General features: G+C 34.5%; 4 protein-coding genes across 5 annotated transcripts; 2 read left to right on the top strand and 2 right to left on the bottom strand.

The window, feature by feature from the left end:
• The first annotated feature begins 1,447 nt into the window (after positions 1 to 1,447).
• On the top strand, positions 1,448 to 8,517 carry LOC111430399 (peroxisomal acyl-coenzyme A oxidase 1-like). Its single transcript, XM_023066624.1, has 14 exons — positions 1,448 to 1,878; positions 1,964 to 2,072; positions 2,168 to 2,229; positions 2,859 to 3,068; positions 3,166 to 3,253; positions 3,336 to 3,498; positions 4,416 to 4,611; positions 4,924 to 5,121; positions 6,272 to 6,403; positions 6,561 to 6,681; positions 6,803 to 6,913; positions 7,086 to 7,155; positions 7,913 to 8,096; positions 8,179 to 8,517. The coding sequence occupies exons 1-14, from the start codon at positions 1,741 to 1,743 to the stop codon at positions 8,386 to 8,388; spliced, it is 1,992 nt and encodes a 663-aa protein (XP_022922392.1). The 5' UTR covers positions 1,448 to 1,740; the 3' UTR covers positions 8,389 to 8,517.
• Positions 8,518 to 9,675: 1,158 nt separating this feature from the next.
• Positions 9,676 to 15,099, bottom strand: LOC111430190 (probable glycosyltransferase At5g03795). Its single transcript, XM_023066355.1, has 6 exons — positions 14,841 to 15,099; positions 12,799 to 13,456; positions 12,575 to 12,705; positions 11,784 to 12,132; positions 10,843 to 11,668; positions 9,676 to 9,744 (listed from the first exon to the last, which is right to left on the bottom strand). Exons 2-5 carry the CDS (start codon positions 13,252 to 13,254, stop codon positions 10,982 to 10,984), a joined length of 1,623 nt encoding a protein of 540 aa, XP_022922123.1. The 5' UTR covers positions 13,255 to 13,456; positions 14,841 to 15,099; the 3' UTR covers positions 9,676 to 9,744; positions 10,843 to 10,981.
• Positions 13,385 to 18,805, bottom strand: LOC111430229. Its single transcript, XM_023066397.1, has 2 exons — positions 18,470 to 18,805; positions 13,385 to 13,456 (listed from the first exon to the last, which is right to left on the bottom strand). The coding sequence occupies exons 1-2, from the start codon at positions 18,803 to 18,805 to the stop codon at positions 13,385 to 13,387; spliced, it is 408 nt and encodes a 135-aa protein (XP_022922165.1).
• A 1,772-nt stretch (positions 18,806 to 20,577) lies between these two features.
• On the top strand, positions 20,578 to 25,241 carry LOC111430310. 2 transcript variants are annotated; one of them, XM_023066516.1, is made up of 12 exons: positions 20,579 to 20,770; positions 21,750 to 21,791; positions 21,874 to 21,905; positions 22,024 to 22,083; positions 22,211 to 22,250; positions 22,823 to 23,001; positions 23,156 to 23,194; positions 23,383 to 23,469; positions 23,594 to 23,654; positions 24,216 to 24,340; positions 24,771 to 24,862; positions 24,966 to 25,241. In XM_023066516.1, the coding sequence occupies exons 4-12, from the start codon at positions 22,039 to 22,041 to the stop codon at positions 25,078 to 25,080; spliced, it is 783 nt and encodes a 260-aa protein (XP_022922284.1). In that variant the 5' UTR covers positions 20,579 to 20,770; positions 21,750 to 21,791; positions 21,874 to 21,905; positions 22,024 to 22,038; the 3' UTR covers positions 25,081 to 25,241. The 2 variants fall into 2 exon arrangements, with proteins under 2 accessions (XP_022922283.1, XP_022922284.1); XM_023066515.1 differs by lacking the exons at positions 21,750 to 21,791; positions 21,874 to 21,905 and having other exon boundaries at positions 20,578 to 20,770.
• The last annotated feature ends 139 nt before the right edge of the window (positions 25,242 to 25,380 follow it).

Raw genomic sequence — 25,380 nt, 5'->3', positions numbered from 1 at the left:
TATCGATTTTGGGAAAGCAAGTTAAAAGAAAAAAAAAGAAAAAAAATATATATATATATATATATAAAATTTTGGTCCATAGTATATGTATTTTCAATTATTCAAATTTTGTTTATTTTTATGTGAAATCTCTATTATAGCCTTTATTTATTTAATTTTTTTTACTTCAAATAAATTTTAAGTTTAGTCAAAATTGGTTAAATAATAATAATTTTCATGTTGAAAAGTACACCGTATAAATATTTTAAATATGTATTTTCAACTATTCAATTTTTTTTTTGTGAAATCTCTATTATAGCCTTTATTTTATTTTATTTTTATTTATTTATTACTTTAAATAAATTTTAAATTTAGTCAAAATTGGTTAAATAATAAACGGTACACCGTATAAATATATTTTAAAATTTATAAATGGAATTCAAATGCAAGCGAATTTTTATTTAAAAGAAAGTCACACAAGCAAATAATACCAAAAGAATCTTACTATTTCAAGTTATATTATTCGAAAACTATTTAACATTTAATTTAAAATGTTTAAAAGTTTCAAACCTTTCTGTTACCAAAAAAAAAAAAAAAAAAAAAAAAAAAAAAAAAACAAATAAAAAACAAATATCATTTTAATTTCTATCTTAAAATAAATCTCTATTGATAATTTATGTTTAATTTCCAAATACACATTTACAACTTTTTTTTTCCTTGCATGATAATAATAATTATTATTTAACTAATTTTGATAACAAACAAAACTTCAAATTATTATTAAAAAAAATACAAAATTAAAATAATATTTGGATATTTAAAAGGATAAAGACCCAAATAATATTTTAAAATAAAATTTAAATGGTCTAAAAATCATTCATTTTTAAACCTTGAGAATAAGCATGTAACGCTGGGATTTCCCTTTCATGGTTCCCTCAAAGTTTTAAAACGTGTCTATTAGAAGTAGAAAAATCCTCTTTGGGATTTCCCTTTCAGGGTTTCCCTCAAGGTTTTAAAACGTGTCTATTAGGGGTAGGGGAAACTTTCCACACCCTTATAAATGGTGCTTTCGGGCTTCTCCTCGAGACTTTAACTAATATGGGACATCACAAAACAATTGAAAAAAATTAATGATATATTAAAAAGAAGAAAAAATTGTACAAAGAAGACCAAAATTTGAATAAATTTTACGGCTATATAAAATCCATGAAAAGTCAAACTTTTGAACATTCAATTTGGATTAAAATAATCTCAATTTGACTGTTGTAAAAATTGAACTGTATTGTATGAAAAGTTATGAATAATCACAATCAATCTTAATTATTGACCGACTTAAAAGGTATAAATAATCATAATCAAATTCGAATTATTGACTTATGGAATTGGAACAGACTTACGGTTCCAATCCAATGAACATAGAACGAAAATTTAATTTGGAAAAACAAAAATCTCATACCCACTTTAGAAATCTGTGGATGAGAAATAAATAACTCCAGGATACTTGCCAAAAAAAAGTGAGGAGTCTATGGACAAGGGCTATGGTCATATGAACACGAGCTTAAATGCGAAAAGTAATCGAAATTATCGAAGAAGTGAACTTGGACAAGGAAATGCTGCCTTAAATACCCACGAGCTCCATTGCATTTCGGCGTGATTTGCCACTCGTTTACGTTATCTGAAAGCATTTTGCGAAGGTTTTTCCATTTGGGGTTTTTGATTTTGGTGATTGAAGTTCTTTTTTGAATTCTTTTTGAGGAACAAATGGAGGGCGTTGATCATCTTGCGCATGAGAGGAACAGCGCGCAATTTGATGTCGATGAGATGAAGATCGTTTGGGCGGGTTCTCGTCATGCATATGAAGTGTCTGATAGAATGTCTCGCCTGGTTGCTAATGATCCAGTGAGTAGTTTGTGTTCCATAGTTCATATTTTTCTGATATTGTATGAATTTTTGTTATTCTTTTGATGGATTCTTTGGGTTTAAGGCGTTTCGAAAGGACAGTAGGGCTCAATTGACAAGGAAGGAGCTGTTTAAGAACACTCTTAGAAAAGCAACTTATGCATGGAAGAGGATTCTTGAGCTTAAACTTTCTGGTATGCCTGCTTGATTCGAGCTCTCTTCTGTGGATTGTGCTGTGTTCCTTATGTTGTTTAACCTGCATTTACCTTGTGTTGTTGTTTCTTGGCAGAGGAGGAAGCTGGTAGATTAAGGTTCTTTGTGGATGAGCCAGCATTTACAGATCTTCATTGGGTGAGTTTAGTTTATTCTCTTTGTTGGCATGTCGTTAATATTGTCCTATTTCAAGGTTTTTAAAACGAGCTAGGGAGAGGTTTCCACACCCTTATAAAGAATGTTTTGTTCCCCTCTCCAACCGATGTGGGATCTCACGACCCACCTCCCTTCAGGGCCCAACGTCCTCACTGGCACTCGTTCCCTTCTCCAATCGACGTGAGATCTCACAATCCACCCACCTTCGGGGCCAGCTTCCTCGCTGACATTCGTTCTTTCTCCAATTGATATGGGATCTCACAATCCATCCCCTTTCAGGATCCAACGTCCTTGCTAGCACATCGCCCCGTGTCTATCTCCTTTGGGCTTAGCGTCCTCATTGGCACACCGTTCGGTGTCTAGCTCTGATACAATTTGTAACAGCCCTAGTCCGCGCTAGCATATATTGTCCTATTTGGGTTTCCCCTTTCGGGCTTCCCCTCTAGGTTTTTAAAACACATCTGCTAGGGTGTTTCGTTCCCCTCTCCAACCGATGTGAGATCTCACAACCCACCCCCTTCGGGACCCAACATCCTCGCTGACACTTGTTTCATTCTAAGCTTTTGGAATTACGTTTAATGTTTAATGTTCTCTCTTTCACTCTAATTTAGGGAATGTTCGTTCCATTTCTAAAAGGGCAAGGAACTGAGGAGCAGCTACAAAAGTGGTTGCCATTGGCAAATAAGTTGCAAATAATTGGCTGCTATGCTCAAACTGAACTCGGTCATGGTTCAAATGTTCAAGGGCTTGAAACAACTGCAACATTTGATCCAAAGACAGATGAATTTGTTATACATAGTCCTACGCTTACATCGAGCAAAGTAAGTTCAGTGATAATTATATATTCAGGCAGGGGAAGTTTGGATGTGAATTGCTGCACTATATGTCTTATTTTTGGTTCTTCTTGCTTGTGAACAGTGGTGGCCTGGTGGTTTGGGTAAGGTTTCAACACATGCAGTTGTATTTGCTCGTCTTATCACCGACGGTCGGGACTATGGAGTGCATGGTATGCAAACTATGATTGGTTTCGATCCTCTAGTTCTTGATCATGATTTATTAAGTGTAATTGGAAAGCTTCCATTTGGTAGGTTTCATGGTCCAGATAAGGAGTTTGGATGATCACTCAGTTCTACCAGGCATAACCATTGGAGATATTGGTATGAAATTTGGAAATGGAGCTTACAATACTATGGATAACGGGGTCATGCACTTTGATCATTTCCGCATACCGAGAGACCAACTTTTGACGAGGTTATTCCTTTCTTTCTTTTCGGGTTTTATTTGTTGTTTCTATTCATTTTCTTTGTTTGTCCATTTGTGAGATCCTATATCGGTTGGAGAGGAGAACGGAACATTCTTGATAAGGGTGTGGAAACCTCTCCCTAGTAGACGCATTGCTATGTAACGGGGCAAAACGGACAATATCTACTAACGGTGAGGTTGAGCTATTATAAATGGTATCAGAGCCAGACACTGGGCAGTGTGCCAGCAAGGACGTTGGGTCCCCAAGAGGGGTGGATTGTGAGATCCCACATCGGTTGGAGAGGGGGACAAAGCATTCCTTAAAAAGTTGTGGAAACCTCTCTCTAGTAGACGCGTTTTAGAATCGAAAGGCTGACAGCGATATGTAGCGGGCCAAAACGGACAATGAACTTGGACTATTATAAATGGTATTAGAGTCAGACACTGGACGGTGTGCCAGCGAGGACGTTGGGCCCCCAAGGGGGGTGGATTGTGAGATCCCACGTCGGTTGGAAAGGGAATGCAACATTCCTTATATGGGTGTAGAAACCTCTCCCTCGTAGACGCATTTTAAAACCGTGAGGTTGATGGCAATATGTAATGCCAAAGCGGACAATATCTGCTAGCGGTGGGCTTGGGCTGTTATACCATTACTATTTCCCTAGTTAGATACCTATCAACTTCAACATCCATTAGGTTTGTCATTGTCATATGAGTTAATCATGCCTATCAATTGGAAATGGGGATGGAGAGCATTTTCCTTGTTCTGCTCTCATTGTTTGATCTTTGTTTCTGAGGTTGAGCCTTAGAGAAATTCATTTCTATTTTTCCATCTTACAAATAAAGAACAAAACCAAGAAAATACGCTCGTATGTATCGTACATTCAGTTCAACAACCCTTCTAACGTTAGTTATAAACGTTGCAGGATTTCTCAAGTTACAAGAGAAGGGAAATGCGTGCAATCAGATGCTCCGCGACAACTAGTTTACGGCACTATGGTATTCGTTAGAAAAGCAATTGTAATTGATGCTTCAAATGCCTTATCACGTGCAGTCTGCATCGCTACTAGGTACAGCGCTGTTCGTAGACAATTCGGATCACAGGATGGCGTGGAAACCCAGGTATGAACATTTAATGCTAGATCAAGCTGTTCGTACCTGCTATAGTAACAGCAGACCACATTTTTAACCATGATTCTGATGCACAGATCTTATCATTTTACTCGGTTTCATGATTGATTCTGATGGAATTGTTGCCAGTTTCTCGCATTTAACTGACACGTTGCATTTATTTTCCCGATACGAGTTTATGACTACAAGTCTAACTTAGATTCAAATTGATAAGTATAGGAACATTGTCCCAAGTACATTCTGCCCTTTTAGATTGTCGACAAATAATGTCGTTCTCGTTTGTTCGTTTGTTCGTTTGTTTAGGTGATCAATTATAAAACGCAACAGAGTAGGCTATTCCCTTTGCTGGCTTCTGCCTATGCTTTCAGATTTGTTGGTGAATGGTTACAATGGCTATATACGGATGTGACTCAGAGACTGGCAGCTAGCGATTTCTCAACGCTACCTGAGGCTCATGCATGCACTGCCGGGTTGAAGTCGATCACAACGGCTGCAACCGCTGTGAGTAATTTTTTGGATTACTTTAGCTTGGCCATCTATTTGTGCATTGTTCTTTTATGTTGAACTTTTTAATCAATCTCTTTCTCCTGGTTTAACTTGTTATGCTAATATTATGTTAACAATTTGAGACACTCTTACATCTATTTCACTTCTCTTACCCAAGCCCCCTTGGGATGATCACTAGCCCAATAGAGTCAAGCCCAATTATTGTACAAGCCCAATATATTTATTTTAGTAGAGATTTTAGGAGAAAAAGATCTAGATATTTTAGGAAAAAGATTTAGATTTGTTAGGTCTAGATTTAGATTTGTTAGGTATAGATTGCCTAGGCTCTAGTATAAATACCCCTCCACCCTACCTAGGTTATTCATCCAGGAAATCCAAAGCAGAAGTATTCTACAAAGTGTCTTGTATTCTCTTCTCGATTGGTCTTAATAAAGAGTGTGAGTGTTTCCCACAGTGAGTTGTGTTCAACATTACTCCCAATGGTTTTGGGCTCGATCTTGTGGATATAAAACTTAATAACTTAAAACCCTTTCCGGATAATGGAGCTCGAGCTGGCCTTGGGCTGGCAAAGCCTACCAAGGACTAACCAGTGGCCCATGGCCTATGACCATAATGCAGGAGTGTCCCACTCTATGAGATCTCACATCGGTTGGAGAGGAGAATGAAACATTTCTTATAAGGGTGTGGAAACTTCTCTCTAGCGTTTTAAAACTTTGAAGGGAAGTCCAGAAGGGAAAGCACAAAAACAATATTTGCTTGCGGTGGGCTTGAGCTGTTACAAATGGTATTAGAGCCAGACACCGGGCAGTGTGTCAGCGAGGACGCTAGGCCTCGAAGGGGTTGGTTTTTTAGTGAAATCCCCCATCGGTTGGAGAGGAGAACGAAACATTTCTTATAAGGGTGTGGAAACCTCTCTCTAGTAGACGCGTTTTAAAACTTTGAGGGGAAGCCTAGAAGGAAAAGTCCAAAAAGGATAATATCGGCTAGCGGTGGGCTTGGACTTAGGCTGTTACACACTTCCAATCCTGTACTTTTCTCTGTTAGTCTACTAGCAGCTTTATTGGTTCTTAATTCTTTATTTACATCTGTATAATCAAGCCGACCTTTATGATTCTTGCGGTGTTATCTTACATTGTAATTTCAGGATGGGATCGAGGAGTGTCGGAAGTTATGCGGTGGCCATGGTTACCTGTGTAGCAGCGGGCTTCCCGAGTTGTTTGCAGTTTATGTCCCTGCCTGTACTTATGAAGGAGACAATGTTGTGCTACTCTTACAGGTCTGGTTTAAGATTTCAAGCAATGAAGTATGATAACGACTTGTATTAAACTCCTCGACATGGGCAACATGCTCGAGGCTCACTTCATGCTACTTGCATTCGAGTCTAGATTCTCGACTCTTCCTCACCTGACTATTGTCGAGCTGTTTTGATATAGGTTGCACGATTTCTCGTAAAGACTGTGTCCCAGGTGGCGTCTGGTAAGAAGCCCGTCGGTACAACAGCTTACATGGGACGATTACAACATCTTATGGAATCCTCTTGCAAAGTTCAGAAAGGTAATTTTTTATGTTTTGGGGTTCTCAATCCCTTAATGGAGGCCTGAGAGGGTGGTGTGGAGCTGAATTTTTCAAGACTTTTGTTTATATTGATGTTCTTGTCAATTCTGATCATCTACAGCTGAGGACTGGTTAAACCCGAGCGTCGTTCTTGAGGTTTTCGAAGCACGGTCGGCTAGGATGTCCGTTGAATGTGCCAAAAGACTTAGCGAGTTTACCAATCAAGAAGAAGGTTGGTCTACTTCTACCTAGATGAAAACGGATTTGTTCGAAATATCGGAATAACTATGTCGAAATTTTCTGCTATTCGACCAGTTTGCACTTGCGTCTTTGAACTATCAGTATCGATGCATGACAATGCCAATTTGTTCTAATCCGATCGAGATTTTCGTGATTAACTGCAGGTTTTCAGGAACTTTCTCCTAGTTTAGTTGAGGCTGCAGCTGCGTATTGCCAACTAATTATTGTTTCCAAGCAAGTTCCTGCCTTGTTAGATTAATCAAATCCTTGAAAGCTTTGATTCTTTAGACTGATTTTTTAAATGCAAAACTTTGTTGAGCAAAATTGTTACGGTCAACCCCATCGCTAGCAGATATTGTCTTTTTTCGGCTTTCTCTTTCGAGCTTCCTCTCAAGGTTTTTAAAACGCATCTGTTAGGGAAAGGTTTCAACACCCTTATAAAGAATGCTTCGTTCTCCTCTCCAACCGATGTGGGATCTCACAATCCACCCCCTTTCGAGGCCTAGCGTCCTCGTTGGCACTCGTTACCTTCTCCAATCGATGTGGGATCCCCCAATCCACCCCCCTTCGGGGCTTAGCGTCCTTGCTAGCACACCACCTCGTGTCCATCCCCCTTCAGATCTCAACCTCCTCACTGGCACATCGCTTGGTGTCTAACTCTGATACCATTTGTAATAGCTCAAGCCCACCGGTAGCAGATATTGCCCTCTTTGGGGGTGTGAAAATCTCTCTCTAGTAGACGTGTTTTAAAAACCTTGAGGTAAAGGCCAAAGAATATAATATTTGTTAGCAGTGGGCTTGGGCTCACACACCCTTCTTCCCGGAACATTACAAAGACGTTTTTTTTGCACCAATCACCGAGCATTCCTTCTCGTGCAGTGATATCTGATTGCCATGAAATCTGATTCAAAGAAGAACCCGGTTTTCGTGTATTCAACCTCGTCTTTCCTCAATCCCTTTACTAATCATTTCGAAAACATTTCCATTTCAGATACATTGAGAAACTTCAGGGAGACATACCTGGAAAGGGAATAAAAGAGCAACTGCAGATTCTTTGCAGTGTTTATGCTTTGTATACACTTCACAAACACAAGGGTGATTTTCTTTCCACTTCCACCATCACTCCCAAACAGGCTTCACTTGCTGATGATCAACTCAGATCTCTATATTCCCAGGTTTGAACTCCAACAAACCTTCTAATTGTTGAAGGGAAGCTGGCTGGCTTCTAACCCGACATCGGAATTACCTTTTTTGTAGGTTCGGCCAAATGCAATTGCTCTAGTCGATGCGTTTAACTACACCGACCATTACCTCGGTTCTATTCTCGGCCGTTACGATGGGAATGTTTACCCAAACCTGTACGATGAGGCGTGGAAGGATCCTTTGAACGACTCCGCTATACCTGATGGCTACCATGAATATATCAAGCCATTGCTTAAGCAGCAGCTCAGAAATGCAAGGCTATGAAGAACATGACAGTGTAACAAAATGTTGTGTTCTTGATAATTTGTAATAAATCCATGGATTCGGCTTGTAATTCCATGGTCTTGTATGAATTCACATTAATTTAGATCCAATTACTGCTATTAAATTGAAGTTCTGGTACTAAAGATAAATTAAAAGTTTAAGTTTTTTGTTCCCTTATTATTATTTTTATTAGTGCTGTCTGCTATTTATTTCAATATAGGGAATAAAAATCTATTTTGACTTGTCAAGTTATATCTAAATTTCGTTGAGTGTCGCAATGTTAACCCTAAATTAAAAAAACGTTCGTAATTTAAACTTCTGATAATTCAATGAATTATAATATATATATATATATATATAAAACATGAAATTTATCAACTTAAATTTTATGGTTATAAATTTATGAATTGGTCAAATTTTTCTATTTTATTGAAATTAATGGATTTATAAATTTATGAATCGGTCAAATTTGTTTTATTTTATTGAAATTAATGGATTTTTGTCAAATTACTTTGAGTGTCACAATGTTAATCCTAAATTTAAAAAAGCCTTTCTTAATTTAAACTTCTAATAATTCAATGAATTAATATATATATATATATAAAACATGAAATTTATCAGAGTTAAATTTTATGGTTTATAAATTTATGAATAGGTCAAATTTGTTCTATTTTATTGAAATTAATGGATTTTTGTCAAATTTCGTTGAGTGTCGCAGTGTTAACCCTACATTTAAAAAAGCATTCGTAATTAATTTAAACGTCTGATAATTCAATGGATTATATATATATATATAAATGAAATTTATCAAATTTTAGAGTTAAATTTTATGGTTATAAATTTATGAATGGGTCAAATTTGTTCTATTTTATTAAAATTAATGGATTTTTGTTAAAATTAGTGGTGAATGAGTGAGTTTTTATTCGAGTTTACTAGAAAATAGACCTTTATGAATATAACCAAAAAAAAAAAAAACTCACTACATGTCATTTCTATCTAGCTCGATATAACCTATCTAGAACTATATAAGCAATTTATCTGAAGTTGTTAATTCGAACATAGTTCAATAGATAAAAATACCTATTATTATCTTATAGATCGATAGTTCGATCTCTCACTCCTGCAATGTTTGAACAAGTTTTAGCTTTAGAAGTTAGTTCGAAATGGTTGCTCAAAGCCATATTCTATATTTATGTTGATTATAATTTATTTACTTCACAAATACATCCAGTTTACAATAATTGGTCTTTCAAATTTACTCTAATACTCACTTACAGTATCTATTTCGCATTAGTGTATACACTGTGCTGCAGTATTTACATATCCAGCAGCAAAGCCCTCTTATCCTTGCATTCCCTGCAGTGGAGATGGAATCTACAGCTTTAATATAGCACAAAAACAGAGAACAAAGGGACAAGAACACCATAATCTTATCAAGTTTGGGAAACTGCAAAAGATTGGCGTACTAAAAGTTCAGAATAGAAGACAATCGTTAGAGAATACGAGTTTCAAAAATTATAAGTTGAAATTTGTGTCTATTTAGTCCTTCAAAAATGTCTAATAGTTACTTAAACTTTTGATTTTGATTTTGTACTTAATACGTCCCTAAACTTTTAATATTATATCAAATAGATTTCTAATAAATTCAAAATTTGTTGATGGACTATTTTGGTATCTTGGTTGCCCTTTAGCTAACACATTCTACAAAATAGATGCATCTCAACCGACTCTACTCGGAGTTTGTAGGAGAGCTCTATCTTGTCAGTGGAAGAGATGACGAGGAAGTGTGAAGACTTGACGATCGGGCCGGGATTTCTTTACCTCGGGATAACCACTTTGATAGCTTATGGATTTGGTCTCATAAAACCTATTGAGGCTCACATGTTAGGAAAAGGAAAGGAAATCCTCGGGGCTGGTAAAAGCGAAGTTGAGGACTAAATAATCTATTAGATATAAACATAAAATTTTGCATCTAGATAAGTATATTTTTTAAGAGATTAAATTTATAATTTTAAAACTTTCAAATAAAATAAACATAAAATTTATCTTTCAAGACTAAATTTATAATTTAACTTAAGTTCGGTCTCCTTTCATTCTTCCTTAACTTTTGTCTTAATATACTTCCACTCGCTAATCTTTCTTAGGCACATTCTCTCACTAATTTTTTTCTACCCACCTGCTTTCTCTCCATAATCTAAACTCTATGCACATTTTCTCTTATTTGTTTCACTACACAAATGCTCCCTCTAACCAAAATCCATCTTCTCTTTTTAAAATTTGTTTTTAGTTGCTTTCTCAATTCAAGAAATACTGGATTGGGAAAACCAAAGAAGAGGGTGGTTAACAGCACATGATGAAAGCATTAAAGTACTCCCAAGCACATCTAAGAATCCATTCAACATGCAATAAATATAAACAGAAATTCACAAAACAAACGAGTTATCCATGCCGTACCTGAATGCTGCTTGATGATTCCCAAGTGCCATTCTTGTTCTTAGGTGATTGTGTCTATTATCAAGATGACGTAAACCTCTCAGCTCTGTTAAGACTTCGATTCTGCTCGGTTCTTCATTTAAATCAGGTAAAAGAGATATTATGTCCCTGGGATTTGAAACCGATTTAGTCTACTAAACCAAATTGAGTGCAGAACCATGTGGAACAAATCATATTTAAGGGGTTTTGGGTTCCAAAGAAAGTGTTTCTGAACCATTTTCACATTTATCTGCATAGCAAGATATCTCCTCAGTGGGATAGCCGTTAGAATCTCCTTCAGCTTGGGAATATCCTTTTCAGCAACAACCACAGCGAATGCACTCCAATCGAGAAACTCACTAAAGGGAAGCACAAAATTATCAGCAATGATTACTGGGACACATTCATAATAAATGGATTCAATTATCCTTGGGCTGTTCACTTCATATCCCATTGGGCAGATGCAGTATTTGCTTGACTTCATATGTTGAATGTATGACATCTTACGGGAAATTCTCTGTGGCAAAGGTCCATAGACTCTGATATCATCATCTTTGTCCTTCCAATGCCTCAGAAGTGTTGGACGGACTCTCCCATGCATGTTCCCAGCAAAGAAAGCAAGAATTGGACGCTGTGATACCCTTTTCCCACCAACATTCCTAAGAGGTTTCCGAGGTGTCCTTATTGTAGTTTCTGGCAATGAAACATCCTTCCCAAGTTTAAAGACCCCTTCTGATACATCAGCATTACATAAAGCTTTTATGGTGTTTTGGCTAAGTTCTCTATGTTCATTAACAGTGTACGGGCCCTGCAGAAAGTTTGTGGCACGTCAAAAGAAAGAAAATGGATAGCCATAAGAGTAGTGGCTTCAGTAATCTCTGGCATTCATTAAGAAATCTGAGATGGAGAAATAAGCTTCTCACCCAGTCATGGCAAGCGACAAGGAAATGATCAGAGCCATGCGTACGGTTCCAAAATGGATACTTTCCAGCAAGCCAATTCACATGGTTCCTCAGGTATATTGACAATGGTTTCATGTTATGAGAATTAGGCACATAAAGAGCCGTCTGCAGCTGGCGTGCACTATATGCAAGATAAAATAAGTGGGCCTTTTCTGGGTCCTTGGTGACGAACTGCCTGTTTTCCTCCATCAACTTCATAAACCACCCTTCAGAAGCATAAATTCCTCTCAGATGGGGAGTATGAAAGATAGGTCTGGATCCATCTCGGTAAATGTAGACTTTGAGTATCAATTCCATCAGTTCATAACTCCTGACAATTTGGGAAAGTACAATGGAATCAGTTGACTACAAATACCGAAAAGGAATGACATGTAAGAAACTATACAAAGGATTATTTGAAACATTCTTCTCATTCTGCGTATCATACGTGTTAGGAATTACGACTCTCTACAATAGTATGATATTGTCCACTTTGAGCATAAGCTCTTATGGTTTTGCTTTGGGATTCCCCAAAAGGCCTCATACCATGGAGATGTATTTCTTACTTATAAATCCATGATCATTCTCTAAATTAGCCTACGTGGGATTCCCTCCCAATAATCCTCAATAATACCTGCTTCCTAAAACTTAGATGTTAACTTCCTAGCTCTTCCCATACAATATACTAATCACTATTTATCTATTCTTTCAAGTTATTCTAAAATACTTGAAACATATTTAAGTTAAAACCAAAGCAGTGATGATTCAACTACCTTTTGAAAATAGATATATTCAAGAACAAAGGGGCATACAGATCAGCATCATCTATTACTGTTGGAGCATGTTTCATCTCTTCTTTTGCATAAGCAAGTGCTTCCACAGGCTTTAAGGACCAAACATGCCTCTGGATTGCATATAACATGGTCATAAAACTGTTAAAATAACTTTAATTTATATCATTAAATAAAAAAGGAGATAGAGTTCGAAATTCCCATACCTCCAACGCAGTGGGCGGTCTCCTGGGTGGGGGAGGAGTAACAATAATTGGCTTCTCTTTTACTTTGGCATGCTTCCTTCTTTTAGATGATTTTCTACTCTTAGAAGTTTTGTCTCTCTCTTGATTCACCGAAGCCAATTGAATCACTTGATCGGAAGCATTATGCGAGACAACAGAGTTAGTTGGTATCAGTTGGACCCTTTCTGTGCTATTCTTGTGGGTCTCATTCAACTGCATGGTTTCCTTCATGGATTCATATAATGTAACTGTAGCTGGCCGATAAATGTACCATGTGTGCAATGAGTAAGGAAGTATCAACATTTGAAGTGAAATGCCACCAACGGTCAAAATGGCGCCAACAAAACATATTTTTGTCCAATCAATTTTATAGCTTATGGAAGCCCTAAAAATTTCTCTCATTAGATATAGAGTAAAACGGTGCAATAGTCCACTCATTTCATTGCAACAATGTTTTCAACCTTGTCAATTTGGAAGACTAGTTCTAGAATCTTGGTTAATGAAAGAATATATTCTTGCTGTCATCATGATGTGAAAACAGACATAGAAACTTAGGCCTTAGAAACAGTCATTCAAGACCAAGGCAGTATCGAAAAGCACACCGAACGCAATCAGTTACAAAATCATCAAGCTTCAGCACCTGCCAACAAACAATTTAACAGTCATATTGGCTTAAAAGATTATTTCTGCGACAATAAGGACGGAACTGAAAGTAGATTCAATTTAACTGAAATGTTTCAAATGAATAGCTTATTATCTATTTCATGCAATCAAAGTCTCTGGAAAAACTAGTCTATTGTGCTAAAACGTGTTTAAAACAAGCCCAGTTTGAAACATCCATAAAGAAAACGCAGATCCTGGAAGAGGAAGAGATTATCGTAACTTCAAAAGGATATAAAGAGAGTCGACATGAAGTAAAAGTTAGGGTTATATTTTTCATTAAAGAGGGTCACTATAACTTTAAACCACTGGCAATATGTACACATTTTTTTCTCAGATTAGATTAATTAGGGATGCCATGCTCCATATCTTATATATTATAAGGCAATTGCCATGACAAGAAAAAGAAATTAAGTCTTAAAAGGATTTTCAGATATGAACATCAGAGTTCTGAGAGAAATGTGATCGCTGTACTCCTCTGACCAATATTTCTCATTAAAGTACTAGACATTGCTGTGGTTTAAAAATCCTAAATATGGACCAGAAGATGATCAGAGGGTTTGATGCAGCTGCCCTAAAAGTTTGTCCAGCTGATGTACCAGGCAAAATGGTTGGTGATAGGGCTAAGGGAATGAGCAAGGAATCCAGCATTTAAAACTCTAGAAAGTCCGAGGTTTAGAGAGGTGAAGAAGTTGTTTCTAATATCTATGGTGATGCAGACGACACACCTCTATACTCTGTTTGTAAAAGCCACAGGATCCATCATTCTAATTGTGGACATGGAAAATAACAACCCTATTACTAGCAGACGAATAAACATAAATCAATTTGAAGTTCAAAAATCTAGAATGGAAAATCCACCGAAAGAAACTAATGGACGACACAAACCCATACTTTCTGTTACTAAAAGCTACATGATCCCCATCATCCTAATTGTGGAAATGGAAAAAAGAACCTTATGACTAGCAGATGAATAAATACAAATCAATTTTAAACTCCAAAAATCTAAAATGGAAAACACCGAATACAGGGAGCAATCAAACTTCGTTGATCAAACAGATACAGGATCATTATCCTCCATCAAACATCCTGGAGGCTGGCAATACAAACCGATAAACAGTCGCCAAATTCTATAAACCAAAACTTCTTAATTTTCAACCATCACCAAAATCAACGGAAACTTACGTCATGAGAAATCTAGAAGCTCGTATTCTTCTCAGCCACGTCAAGTCGGAATCAATTTCAAGAACTGAATTAAATAACTATCTTATATAAAATAAAACGTTGCTAGTCGAGTAAAGATCGAAATCGTAACACCAAGAAAAAATCAACACGATTGTTGATAGTTGCATCAAATTCCATACCTGGATTAAGAATGCACAAAACAGAGAAAAATTGAGCCGAAAGGATGCTGAAGAACTTTCGGGGGAACGATAAATTGTTGATAGCAAGAGAATCGAATGAAATCAATCGTTCCAGATTCCAGAATGAATGAGGAAGAACTAAAAAGGAACAGCCGAAATGGAAAACAGAGGGAGTGGAACCAAATGGAGGGAAATTACACACAGGCGACAATTGCGGGAACGGTTCTTATTTATATACGTACACTTTTTTTGGCTTAACGACCCAATAGATAAAATAAGGGAAAATTTAAAAAAAAAAAAAACAGTTGGGTAAAAAAAACAGTTTATTACTAAAAAAAATTATAAATATCTTAAATATAACGCAACCATAATTTTTTTTTAATTAGATATTCACATTTTCAATAAAAAAAAAAAAAAGAAGGAATATTCTAAAAAATAATAATCTATTTCTTTAAATATTAAATTAAAAAATTAATGACAAAATTCAAAATTCCAGGTCCTTGATGATCTGGTATTCTCTTACCAAATAACCATGTTACCTATCTGTCTTACAACAAAACTATTCACATATATCTGGATGATGAAAGTTCCACGTCGGCTAATTTAGAGAATGATCATGGGTTTATAAACAAAGAATACTCTCTCTATTGCTATGAGGCCTTTTAGAAAGCCCAAAGCAACGCCATGAAAACTTATTCTCAAAGTGAACAATATCATACCATTGTGGAGAGTCGTGTTCGTCTAACAATATCAACCATGTCAGAAAATTCTCAGAAATTCATCTAAATTTTTTTTAATAATTGAAAGTAAAATGGAGATGTTTATTGTTGGTATAAAAAGAAAAATAATTAAATATGAAAATAATAATTTGCAAGGTTTTTTTTTAATAATAAGAGAAATTTTACCTCAATAAATTGAATAAACTAACTCATAAATTATAATATACAAAAATGAGTGTACGACAAAACTTGGAGTTGCAACCATGGTTTGACTTCGGCTTAGATACGCCACCGTGGTTTGACTTCGTGTTTGACACGCCACCTGTCCTCGTAACAAAGGGCGTGCCACATACAGCTGGCGCCACGTGATTGGTGGCATTGATTTAAGCGAAGGTTGAGGAATACAGCTACTAACCGAAAAAAATAATTAAGTTTGAAAATGTTGTATTATATTTTTATTTTTAAATTTTGAATTTTGAGTTTAATTTCTATTTTATCTTTTAAGTTTAAAATTTTAATATTTTTGTCCATAAATTTTTACTAATTAGGTCTTTGACGTTTAATTTAAAATAATTATTATGTGAAGTTTGTTAATAGAATAATTATTAATATTGAGGGCTAAATAAATTTAAAAACCTAAAATATATTAATAATATATTAATGAATTAAAATTAAATCAAAATTTAATTAGTTAAAATTATTTTAATAATTTGCTTAATAAAAATAAATTAACTTACAACAATTAATTATTCAATCATCTAATAAGTGTCTACGATAATTAAAAAATATTATTTATTTATATAAAATTTTAATAATATTTCATATTTTATTTTAAATAAACTCAATTAATTAATTGATTTTAGCTTATCAAATAATTATAATTAATTATTTAATTATAATAAATCAATAATGGGTTAAAATAAATAATATTTTAATTATTGGTTAAAATATTGTTTTGATTTTATACGCAGTTGATTTTTTAAAGAAAAAAAATTTGACTCTAAGAATGATAAATAGAAATAGAATTGAGATAGCAGGGGTGTATTCTCATTGATATTATAAATTTTAAACAGAATAGCAACTAATACCAACAAATAAGGAAAATATAAACTTATTAAATATTGAGAATAAAATAAAATATACTATAAATTAAATCATAAGAGAATATTAGGTGGAACTTTTGACTGAAAAAGAAGAGACCTGGCTACATTTAGGATATGACGATGCTTACGTTCTACGACTCCATTTTGTTGTGGAGTATAGACACAAGTGCGCTGAAATTCAATGCCACAAGTAGTAAAAAATAGTTGCAAAGATAGGAACTCAGTCCCATTGTCTGATCTAACTATCTTGATAGTAGTATAAAATTGAATTTGAACGAATTTAACAAAGTTTACTAACAAATGATATACTTCTGATTTGTGTTGCATAAGAAAAACCCAAGTACAGTAAAATCATCAACATCAGTGAGAAAAAAACCCAAATCATAATGGGTTGAAATTTTATGTGGTCCCCAAACAGCACAATGTAACATATCAAAGGTAGAATGGGTCGTTATTGAACTTCTTTAGAAAGACAACCTAGTTTGTTTTGGTAATGGACAAATACTACCGTTATGAGAAAGAGTAGCATTATTAAGATGCAATTGATCAGCTAGAAATTTAAAACGAGAAGAAGGATGACCTAGGCGTAAATGCACAAATCAGATGACTGAGATACTTGATTTGCTGAAGATTTGATTGGAGATGAAGAAATATGATAGAGACTTTCGAATTGTTTACTCGATCCAATCATTTTCCCCGTAGCCAAGTCCTGCATAACACAAGAATCAAGATAGAAGGTGACATAACATTTCAAGTCATTAATAAGTTTGCCGATGAAAAGTCATTAATAAGTTTGCTGATGAATATTAGGTTTAAATTGAATGAAGGCACACATAAAACATTGTTTAATTTAAGGTTAAGATTAAAGGAAACATTACTAGTCTGTGACACATGTGTTGTCCCTCCATTAGGGAAATTTATCGTAAATATGGTGATAGCCTTTGGTTCAGTCATACAGAAGCTTCGAATACTATATGATCCATAGCTCTGCTATAGAGAATCCATGGATTAGAACTTGTAGAGTTAATAGATAATGCAGATACTGGAAATAAACAACATTGATGTTATTATCAGAATTACCGAAAGGATGATGATTGAGTGCATATAAGGCTTGTACAATCTGTTGTAATTGCTCAGAAGAAAAATTTGGGATGAAATTAGGTGGTTGTTCTTCTGTATTCAACTGAGAACCATTGGGCATATTTGGAGATGATTGATATCCTCGATTGTTGCGTTGATTGATTTGTACTGCCCTTCTAGAATTATTTTTCTGTTGACATCGATCTTCTGTATGTCCCCTTCTATCACAAAATTTACAGTGAAACTTAAGGATTCGACACTCATCAATTGTATGACCACTTTTATTGCAGTGTTCACATGATTTATTCTTGACGAATTTTGAATATGTTGTTTTCTTCTGCACTGCTGATGCAATCGAGAAAGTCTTAGTAGGTTTAGAAGTTACCTGACGCTGCATCTCTTCTTGTACAAGTAATGAATAGGCTTGCCTCACATTAGGTAATGGAGTCATCATCAATATGTTATATCTCACCGTTTTATAAGACTCATTGAGCCCAATGAGTAGTTGCATCAACTTGTCTTCTTCGCGTTGATCAACATGTATTTGATGTTGATTACAGGTAAATGGTGTGCGGTACGCTTCCAATTCATCCCAGAGTGCTTTGAGCTTGGTGAAATATGCTGACAGTGTCATGGTTCCTTGTGACATCATTGCTATTGACTTTTGTATCTGAAAAATTGCTAGAGCATTCTTTTGTGAGAATTGATCGTGAAGATCAACCCACACTTGATGAGCTGTCTTGGCGTGAATAATACCCTCAGCAATATCTCCTTCAACTGAATGAGTTAACCAAGATATTATCATACTGTTGCACTTATTCCAGAGTTCAAATTCGGTTGAATTTGCATCTTGAGACGGTTCTTCAATTGTGCCATCAATGAAGCCAATTTTCTTTTTGTCAACAAGAGCATGCATAACTGATTTACTCCAAGATTGGTAATTTGTTCCATTTAATTTGATTGGAACAAGTGAATATCCCGGTTGATCAGACAGATGAATATAATAAGGATATGTTAAATCAACATCCGAAATTTTGAAGCTCGATTTGACTGATTCCGCCATAGAGGAAATTTTGATATTTAAGAATACCAAGATCGATGCTCTGATACTATGCTAAGAATGAGAAATAGAAATAGAATTGGAATCGAACGTGTGTATTGTCATTGATATTCATAACCTTTAAATAGATTAAGTCGACAACTAATACCTACCATTAAGGAAAATATAAACTAATTAAATATTGAGAATAAAATAAAATAAAAATAATATTAAGATATATTCCATAAATAATATATACTCCCAATATTATATGTCAATAAATATCATAAAAAAATTTACAAAAATATTCTCACATTTTACTCGCATAAAAATAATAATAATTATTTAATATAAAAATTAACTTTAAATGTTTAAATTTGAGATTGGTAAAAAGTAAAATACTAAAAATTAAAACACAAATATAGAAAATTTTCAATTAGGATGATTTTCAAATATATTTATTTAAAAAATACTTTCCAACTTTAACCTAAAAAAAATGTTTAGAGCATCTTAAACCTTATAAAAATAACTTTAAATTTTTAAAAGTCTAACAAATACACTCGATTTTCTAAATATTTATTAATACTCTTTAATTCTTTTTTTTAATTTAAAAAATACTTTAAAAAAGTCAAAATACTCTTACCATTAATATATAGATATAACCGTTAAATACTCTTATCATTAGTATATACATATAACCGTTAGTACCACGTTTTTAAAATATTAATGAACTTTAACAATTTTAAAGAATGATAAACAAAAGTGATATTAAAAATCCGATTCTCATTAATGTTCACAAAATTTAAATAGGATACAAGCTACCAACTAAATATATTACTAATCAAATCTTGAAAATAATATCAAATATACAAAAATACCTTACTAATAAAATCTTAAAAATAAATAAAATATACTACCAACCAATTTCTAAAAATAAGAAAAAAAAATATTAACCGATTATAGCCGTAAAATATATATTATACAACTAAATTTATATTTTAAATTAAATTTCATAATTAAAAAAAATAACATCATTTTGTTCGATTGGACTTTTTTAAGATTAAAGTTATTAAAATTTTAGTAAATTTAGATATATTTATTTTGAGATAAAATATTTTATTAAAATTTTAAATAATTTGTAACATTTTTTCCACGGTTTGAGAAAATATGAGGAAATTTTGCCAAAAATTAATCTAAATATTAGATTAAAAAAAAGAGGTAAATAGGGAAATTATAATTGAATAAATTATTGAAATATAAATAACTGTAATTAGACGTAAATACGGAAATTTGTAAGTAATAAAGATAGATTATCCAACCAATTAGAATTTAGAGATTTTTTAAAACAAAATTATATGAAATATTTGGCTATTTTTGAAAACTAGGATCTAAATATGGATGGAATTATTTAATTATTTATTTAAAAGAGGCTAGCCAAAAGATAATGTCAACGGCTCTCATGTTACGACGTCGTATAGGAGTCAGACCGAATAATTTGCCATTACGGCATCGTATGTGCTTACGTGTCATCCAACACGTAGGAGGTGATAGTGTGTCCAATGAAAAATAGCCACGTCATCAACTTCTCAACGTGGACTCCACCATGGAATCCCCCAATCTCAAATCTGAAATGTATCTGTTAATTGACATATAAGCCATCAGGAAACCGATAATTTACAAGATTCCACGACCATTAATGTTTTGCAGGAAAGGCTATTTAAGTAATTTAGCTTTTCCCCAAATTTTTTCCCGAAAAGTAATTGGGAAAAAAAATAAGGAGAGGAAAAAAAGAAATTGGTCTATTTCAATTCAACTCCTTCTTGAATTTTCCGTTTCGGAATTGCTACTTGGGCGCATCAATGGTGGCATAGATTTTAGAGTGGTGCGCACTTCTGGTTCGATTTCGATCTCTGGTGATTTAGAATTTAGTGTTTCTCGAACATGGCTGCTCCGTTTTTCTCAACGCCATTTCAGCCTTACGTTTACCAGGTGATCTCTCATTCTAGATTCTTATTTTGCCGTTTGTAATTTTTAAGTTGATTCTGGATCCTGCTTGGTTTGGGGGAATTTCAGGAAGTTAATGGAAACGTTGATTATATGTAGCGTGTTTGATCGTTCGGCATTTTTCTTTTGTGAATAAGGGTTAAACTTCCTTTCGAATCTCATCGATTCTGAATATTGGGAGTTTTTTTTTTTTTCTTGGTCCATTCTTAGTTGTAAACGAAGGGTTTATTGATTCGTGGAGGATATTTTGTGATTCAATTAGGCAGGCGCGGACTGTTTTTGAGTTATGTTCTTACCAGCCTTGTTCCCACAGCCCAAATATTAGATGCATTGATTGATGCACCAGACTTTGTCTGGAATGTGCAAATTGTTGATACTTTTCCACTTCTAGATTATACACTGGTCATTAGTGTGTTGGTCTTCTAAATTTTTTAAAAAAAAACACACATAGACACACACACACGAATTCTGAAGATGAGTTAACCAGTACGGTTATATAATATTCAGTTACTTCAAATGTAGTTCAAGGTATATAACTCTATGACAGAGTGGGATGGGCCTTTTTAACTCTATGACAGAGGTGAGCCATTTAAGCATTTACGAACCAACATCAAATTCTTTGTACAACCAATGAGGTATAAACCAACAATCTCTCCTAAGTTATTGGTTCATTGTGTTGGATCACCATTTACCTAATCTCTACAAGTCTATTGAGTGTATAGACTGTTTGAGTAAGTTGTTATAACCTAGGCTGTAATACCAACCATTGGCCAAATGGGTCGTCCCCCTCCAAAAGCTAGTTTTAAGAGGCAAGTCAAATATCCAACTCTTTCATGATCGACGTTGGCCTAATCCAAAAATAATGGATGTCAATTTAAGAAGGCATAAAACGAAAAGAAAAATTTTAGACACTGCCCCATGACCGTTCTTACACTAAGAATACATGTTTGTGATATGTCAACAGGCCTGAAAGGAGGTGATATGGGTTGATGACAGGCCAGTAACCACTCTGAGACAACTTAGCATTAAAATAGCCAAAAAGGGAAGCACACATTAGATGCCATCCTATTTAAAGCAAAAAAAATAGGAATGGCTTTGAATAAAATCTCTCCCTCTTAATGTAGATTTGGAAGATTTGGAAGGATTTACTCTCATGAAGCTTTATTGTATTGAAATCTAGTGTATGATGTTTGTTACTTTTGTTTTAGTAACAGTAATTTTTTTCCTTCATGTTGTAGAGCCCACAAGATGCAATGATACCTTTTCAGATTTTGGGTGGTGAAGCCCAGGTCGTACAGGTATATAATACATTATTATTGTTATTGCGTGTCACATAGTGGCATCATGGTTAACTTTTTTCATATTTATTGTCTCTCTTCAAGTACTGTAACTCTGTTTATTTTCTTGTTCATCCTGCACTGGCAGATAATGCTGAAGCCACAAGAGAAGGTTATTGCAAGGCCTGGTAAGTAGTGTTAGAATGATTTTTTTTTTTTCTTGGATACACTCGTTTTGGTTTCTGTCTCCTTATTGAGAAACATTATTGAGCTTTGAGAATATAGTTTCTATTTCTTATAACACTTTCTTTAGGTTAAGTTCATGTTTAACCTTTTTGGGATATCGACCACAAATTGCCTTAGACACTTGTTTGATATGCTTTTAATTTGTACACAATGTTCTCACTCTCTTGACACACTTGTATAAAAGGATTGTTTTGTAAACATAGATCCTTCTAATTTGTGAATGTTCAAGTTCTCTTTCCATAGTGTTGGTAAATAGACATCGACATTAGATATACAGAGTGTTTCCAATATGATGATTTGTTGATGCTCTTTATCTGCTGTTTCAGCTGAAATTTACTAATGTTCATATGAAACTTGCAATGATAGTCTTGACAAATTTTCTTATTTCAAAAGGTTTTGTTTATGAGAACTGAGGTTTCCTTATAGTTCATCTACTTTTTCTTATGGGGAAAGGTTCTCTTGTTTCTTTGTTGCTTGCTAATTGTATGTGCAACTGATACACTTATTCTTGCAGGCTCCATGTGCTTCATGTCTGGGAATATAGAGATGGAAAATGTTTTTCTCCCCGAAAACGAAGTGGGTGTTTGGCATTGGCTATTTGGCAAGAGTGTTACTAGCATCGTTCTTCGGAATTCCGGTACAAGTGATGGATATGTTGGAATTGCTGCACCTTCTCTTGCTAGGATCCTTCCGGTTCGTGCTGCGTTTTGTTTTCCTTTTTTTAACAAAAAATAAATAATTAAAATTAAAAAATAATAAAAAAGCTTTCATCAATCGAATTTAGCTTCAATGTAGAACATTCCAATTTATCCTCAATGTCATATATGTTTCTACAATTATGTTGCAGATTGATATGGCGATGTTTGGTGGAGAGCTTCTATGCCAGGTAGAGAATATTGTTTATTTGTTATTTGCTTAATAGCTTCTCTCTGTTACTTTTCTTAATCGCTGATGGAAATAAATTAAATTTATATGTTTAAGACATTGGAATTTTAGTTACTTTAATTCAATTATTCAATCTTATTCTTCTGAGCTCCATTGCCTGATAATCTTCGCTTCATTTTTTATACGTAGCCAGATGCATTCCTTTGCTCTGTTAATGATGTGAAAGTTAACAACACAATTGATCACAGAGTACGCAATGTTGTCACAGGTGTGGAGGTATGCTGATTTATTGTTCCTTATTGGCTATACTGCTCCATGTATCTCTGCTTTCTGGTATTCATTTTTGTGCTTCCTAATGTTATTTATTTTTCCTCTCTCGCTACTCTTGATGTTATTGTAGGGGTTTCTTAGACAGAAGTTATCAGGCCAAGGACTTGCCTTTATTCTTGGGGGTGGATCAGGTATGCACTTCTCACTTTTCATTTTATTTAAGCAAATTCTCCAAAGCACTGTTTGCATTTGTTATGCAATCGTGAAAACGGAACACAAGCCTGAAGTTTCTGCTTTGAGTTTTCATGTGACCTCAACCTGTTGGCTAGAGCAACCGAAGTGTTCAATTTGTTATTATGATTTCTTTCCACACTTGTAATGTGGTGAAATCACAACTGCTGACCTTGAACAATACCAAGTCAGATGCTAATATGTTATATTGGAATTATATTTTAATCACACTTGATGTAGATGGAATACTACTTTACGTGCTGGTGTTTGTTTTTCCTTCCGGGATTTTTGGTTCATAATTTACTAGGTATGATATATATATAATGGCTTGAAGGGGGAGGGAGATCACATTATTTATATCTAAATGTTTATTTTAATCTTCAAGATGAAACGCACGTCATGCTTCAGCCTTTAGACAATTCAAAATTAGTATTTTTATTTGAAGAAAAAGCCTTCTGCTTTTAAAATAAATAATGTTAATATATGTCTACTGATTATGAAAGTTTTTCGGGTTATGCTAGTTGTACAGAAAAATCTCGAGGTTGGTGAAGTACTAGCAGTGGATATCTCCTGCATTGTGGCTATGACCACCACCATTGATGTCCAAATTAAATACAATGGTCCTGTGAGAAGAGCAGTATTTGGAGTAAGAGTTCCTTTTATGGAGTTTGCTTTCACTTTCCATGTCTTCTCTTCGTTCACCATGCCGTAATTTGATTTCTGGATTATTATCTACACAAAAGCCGAACCGATATGGGATACACTTTGCTTAAATACGTAACACACACCAAGCTTTTATGTTTGATGATGATGGAAGGGCTATATTCTTCAAAATTATAGTCTCGGGGCTATTTGGGTATGTATTTATATAGTCTTTGTGGGCTTCTCTCGGGTGGATATCTCATTTGGCCTTCGTCCTCTTAGTTATTTGCAGAGAAATCATAAAAATACCAGCGCCTTCTGGTTCAGAAGAAGGAAACTTAATCCAACCATTTCGAACACTTCTCGTTCTTAAAGCTTTAACCGAAAACATGTGTCATCTTCTAAGAGGCCTTCTCACCATTGTTAAATTGCAGGGTGACAACTTAGTGACTGCCACATTAACAGGACCAGGCATGGTGTTCATACAGAGTTTGCCATTTCAAAGACTTTCGCAGCGTATTGCAAGGTAATTACTGTCAAATTTCTGTGAAGCTATGTATGGAAGATGGTCGGTTTGTTCTCCTTTTGCCTTGAAACTTACTGGAGAAAGTATGTTATGAATTTTGCAGGGCCGTAACATCCCCAAACATGAGGGAAAATCCAAAGTTTTTCGTTCAGCTTGCACTTTTCTTTTTTCTGGCGTATGTTGTGATTGTATCTTCAATAATCTTGACAGATGTATGATTTTAGATCTTTAAATCTCCCCGGGGTGTTTAGGTAGAGGCTGAAATTGGGATAAAGTAATACAAAGCTTTAGGGGTCTGAGTTGGATAACTTTTTCTTTCCTGTTAATTATTGGATTTTATTTTATATATTGGAGAAGTTGTGCAGATATTTTGTGCTGAGTAAATGATATATCTCCCCAGCTTGATTTTGGAATTTGCATTGAATTTTATGTACTTGTTATCATGTGATGGATGTAAGAAGTATTTTATAAATATCATGTCTTTAATTAACTATGCTAACTTGATTTATGACATGTTT

The sequence above is a fragment of the Cucurbita moschata genome, unplaced genomic scaffold (genome assembly GCF_002738365.1).
Source record: "Cucurbita moschata cultivar Rifu unplaced genomic scaffold, Cmos_1.0 Cmo_Scf00033, whole genome shotgun sequence".
Classification (NCBI taxonomy): domain Eukaryota; kingdom Viridiplantae; phylum Streptophyta; class Magnoliopsida; order Cucurbitales; family Cucurbitaceae; genus Cucurbita; species Cucurbita moschata.
Note: the sequence above shows the minus strand (reverse complement) of the source record. Positions and strands in the feature narration are given on the sequence as shown.

Coding starts and splice junctions, on each gene's coding strand:
- LOC111430310 (XM_023066515.1), top strand. CDS start 20,723: ATGGCTGCTCCGTTTTTCTCAACGCCATTTCAGCCTTACGTTTACCAG. Junction 23,655..24,215: donor TATTCTTGGGGGTGGATCAG/GTATGCACTTCT, acceptor GGGTTATGCTAG/TTGTACAGAAAAATCTCGAG. Junction 24,863..24,965: donor CTTTCGCAGCGTATTGCAAG/GTAATTACTGTC, acceptor TGAATTTTGCAG/GGCCGTAACATCCCCAAACA.
- LOC111430190 (XM_023066355.1), bottom strand. CDS start 13,254: ATGAGTGGACTATTGCACCGTTTTACTCTATATCTAATGAGAGAAATT. Junction 12,706..12,798: donor GACCGCCCACTGCGTTGGAG/GTATGGGAATTT, acceptor TATGCAATCCAG/AGGCATGTTTGGTCCTTAAA. Junction 11,669..11,783: donor TTGTCGCTTGCCATGACTGG/GTGAGAAGCTTA, acceptor AACTTTCTGCAG/GGCCCGTACACTGTTAATGA.
- LOC111430399 (XM_023066624.1), top strand. CDS start 1,741: ATGGAGGGCGTTGATCATCTTGCGCATGAGAGGAACAGCGCGCAATTT. Junction 1,879..1,963: donor GCCTGGTTGCTAATGATCCA/GTGAGTAGTTTG, acceptor TTTGGGTTTAAG/GCGTTTCGAAAGGACAGTAG. Junction 4,612..4,923: donor AGGATGGCGTGGAAACCCAG/GTATGAACATTT, acceptor TCGTTTGTTTAG/GTGATCAATTATAAAACGCA.
- LOC111430229 (XM_023066397.1), bottom strand. CDS start 18,805: ATGGCGGAATCAGTCAAATCGAGCTTCAAAATTTCGGATGTTGATTTA. Junction 13,457..18,469: donor ACGCCAAGACAGCTCATCAA/GTGTGGGTTGAT, acceptor GTTTGTTGGCAG/GTGCTGAAGCTTGATGATTT.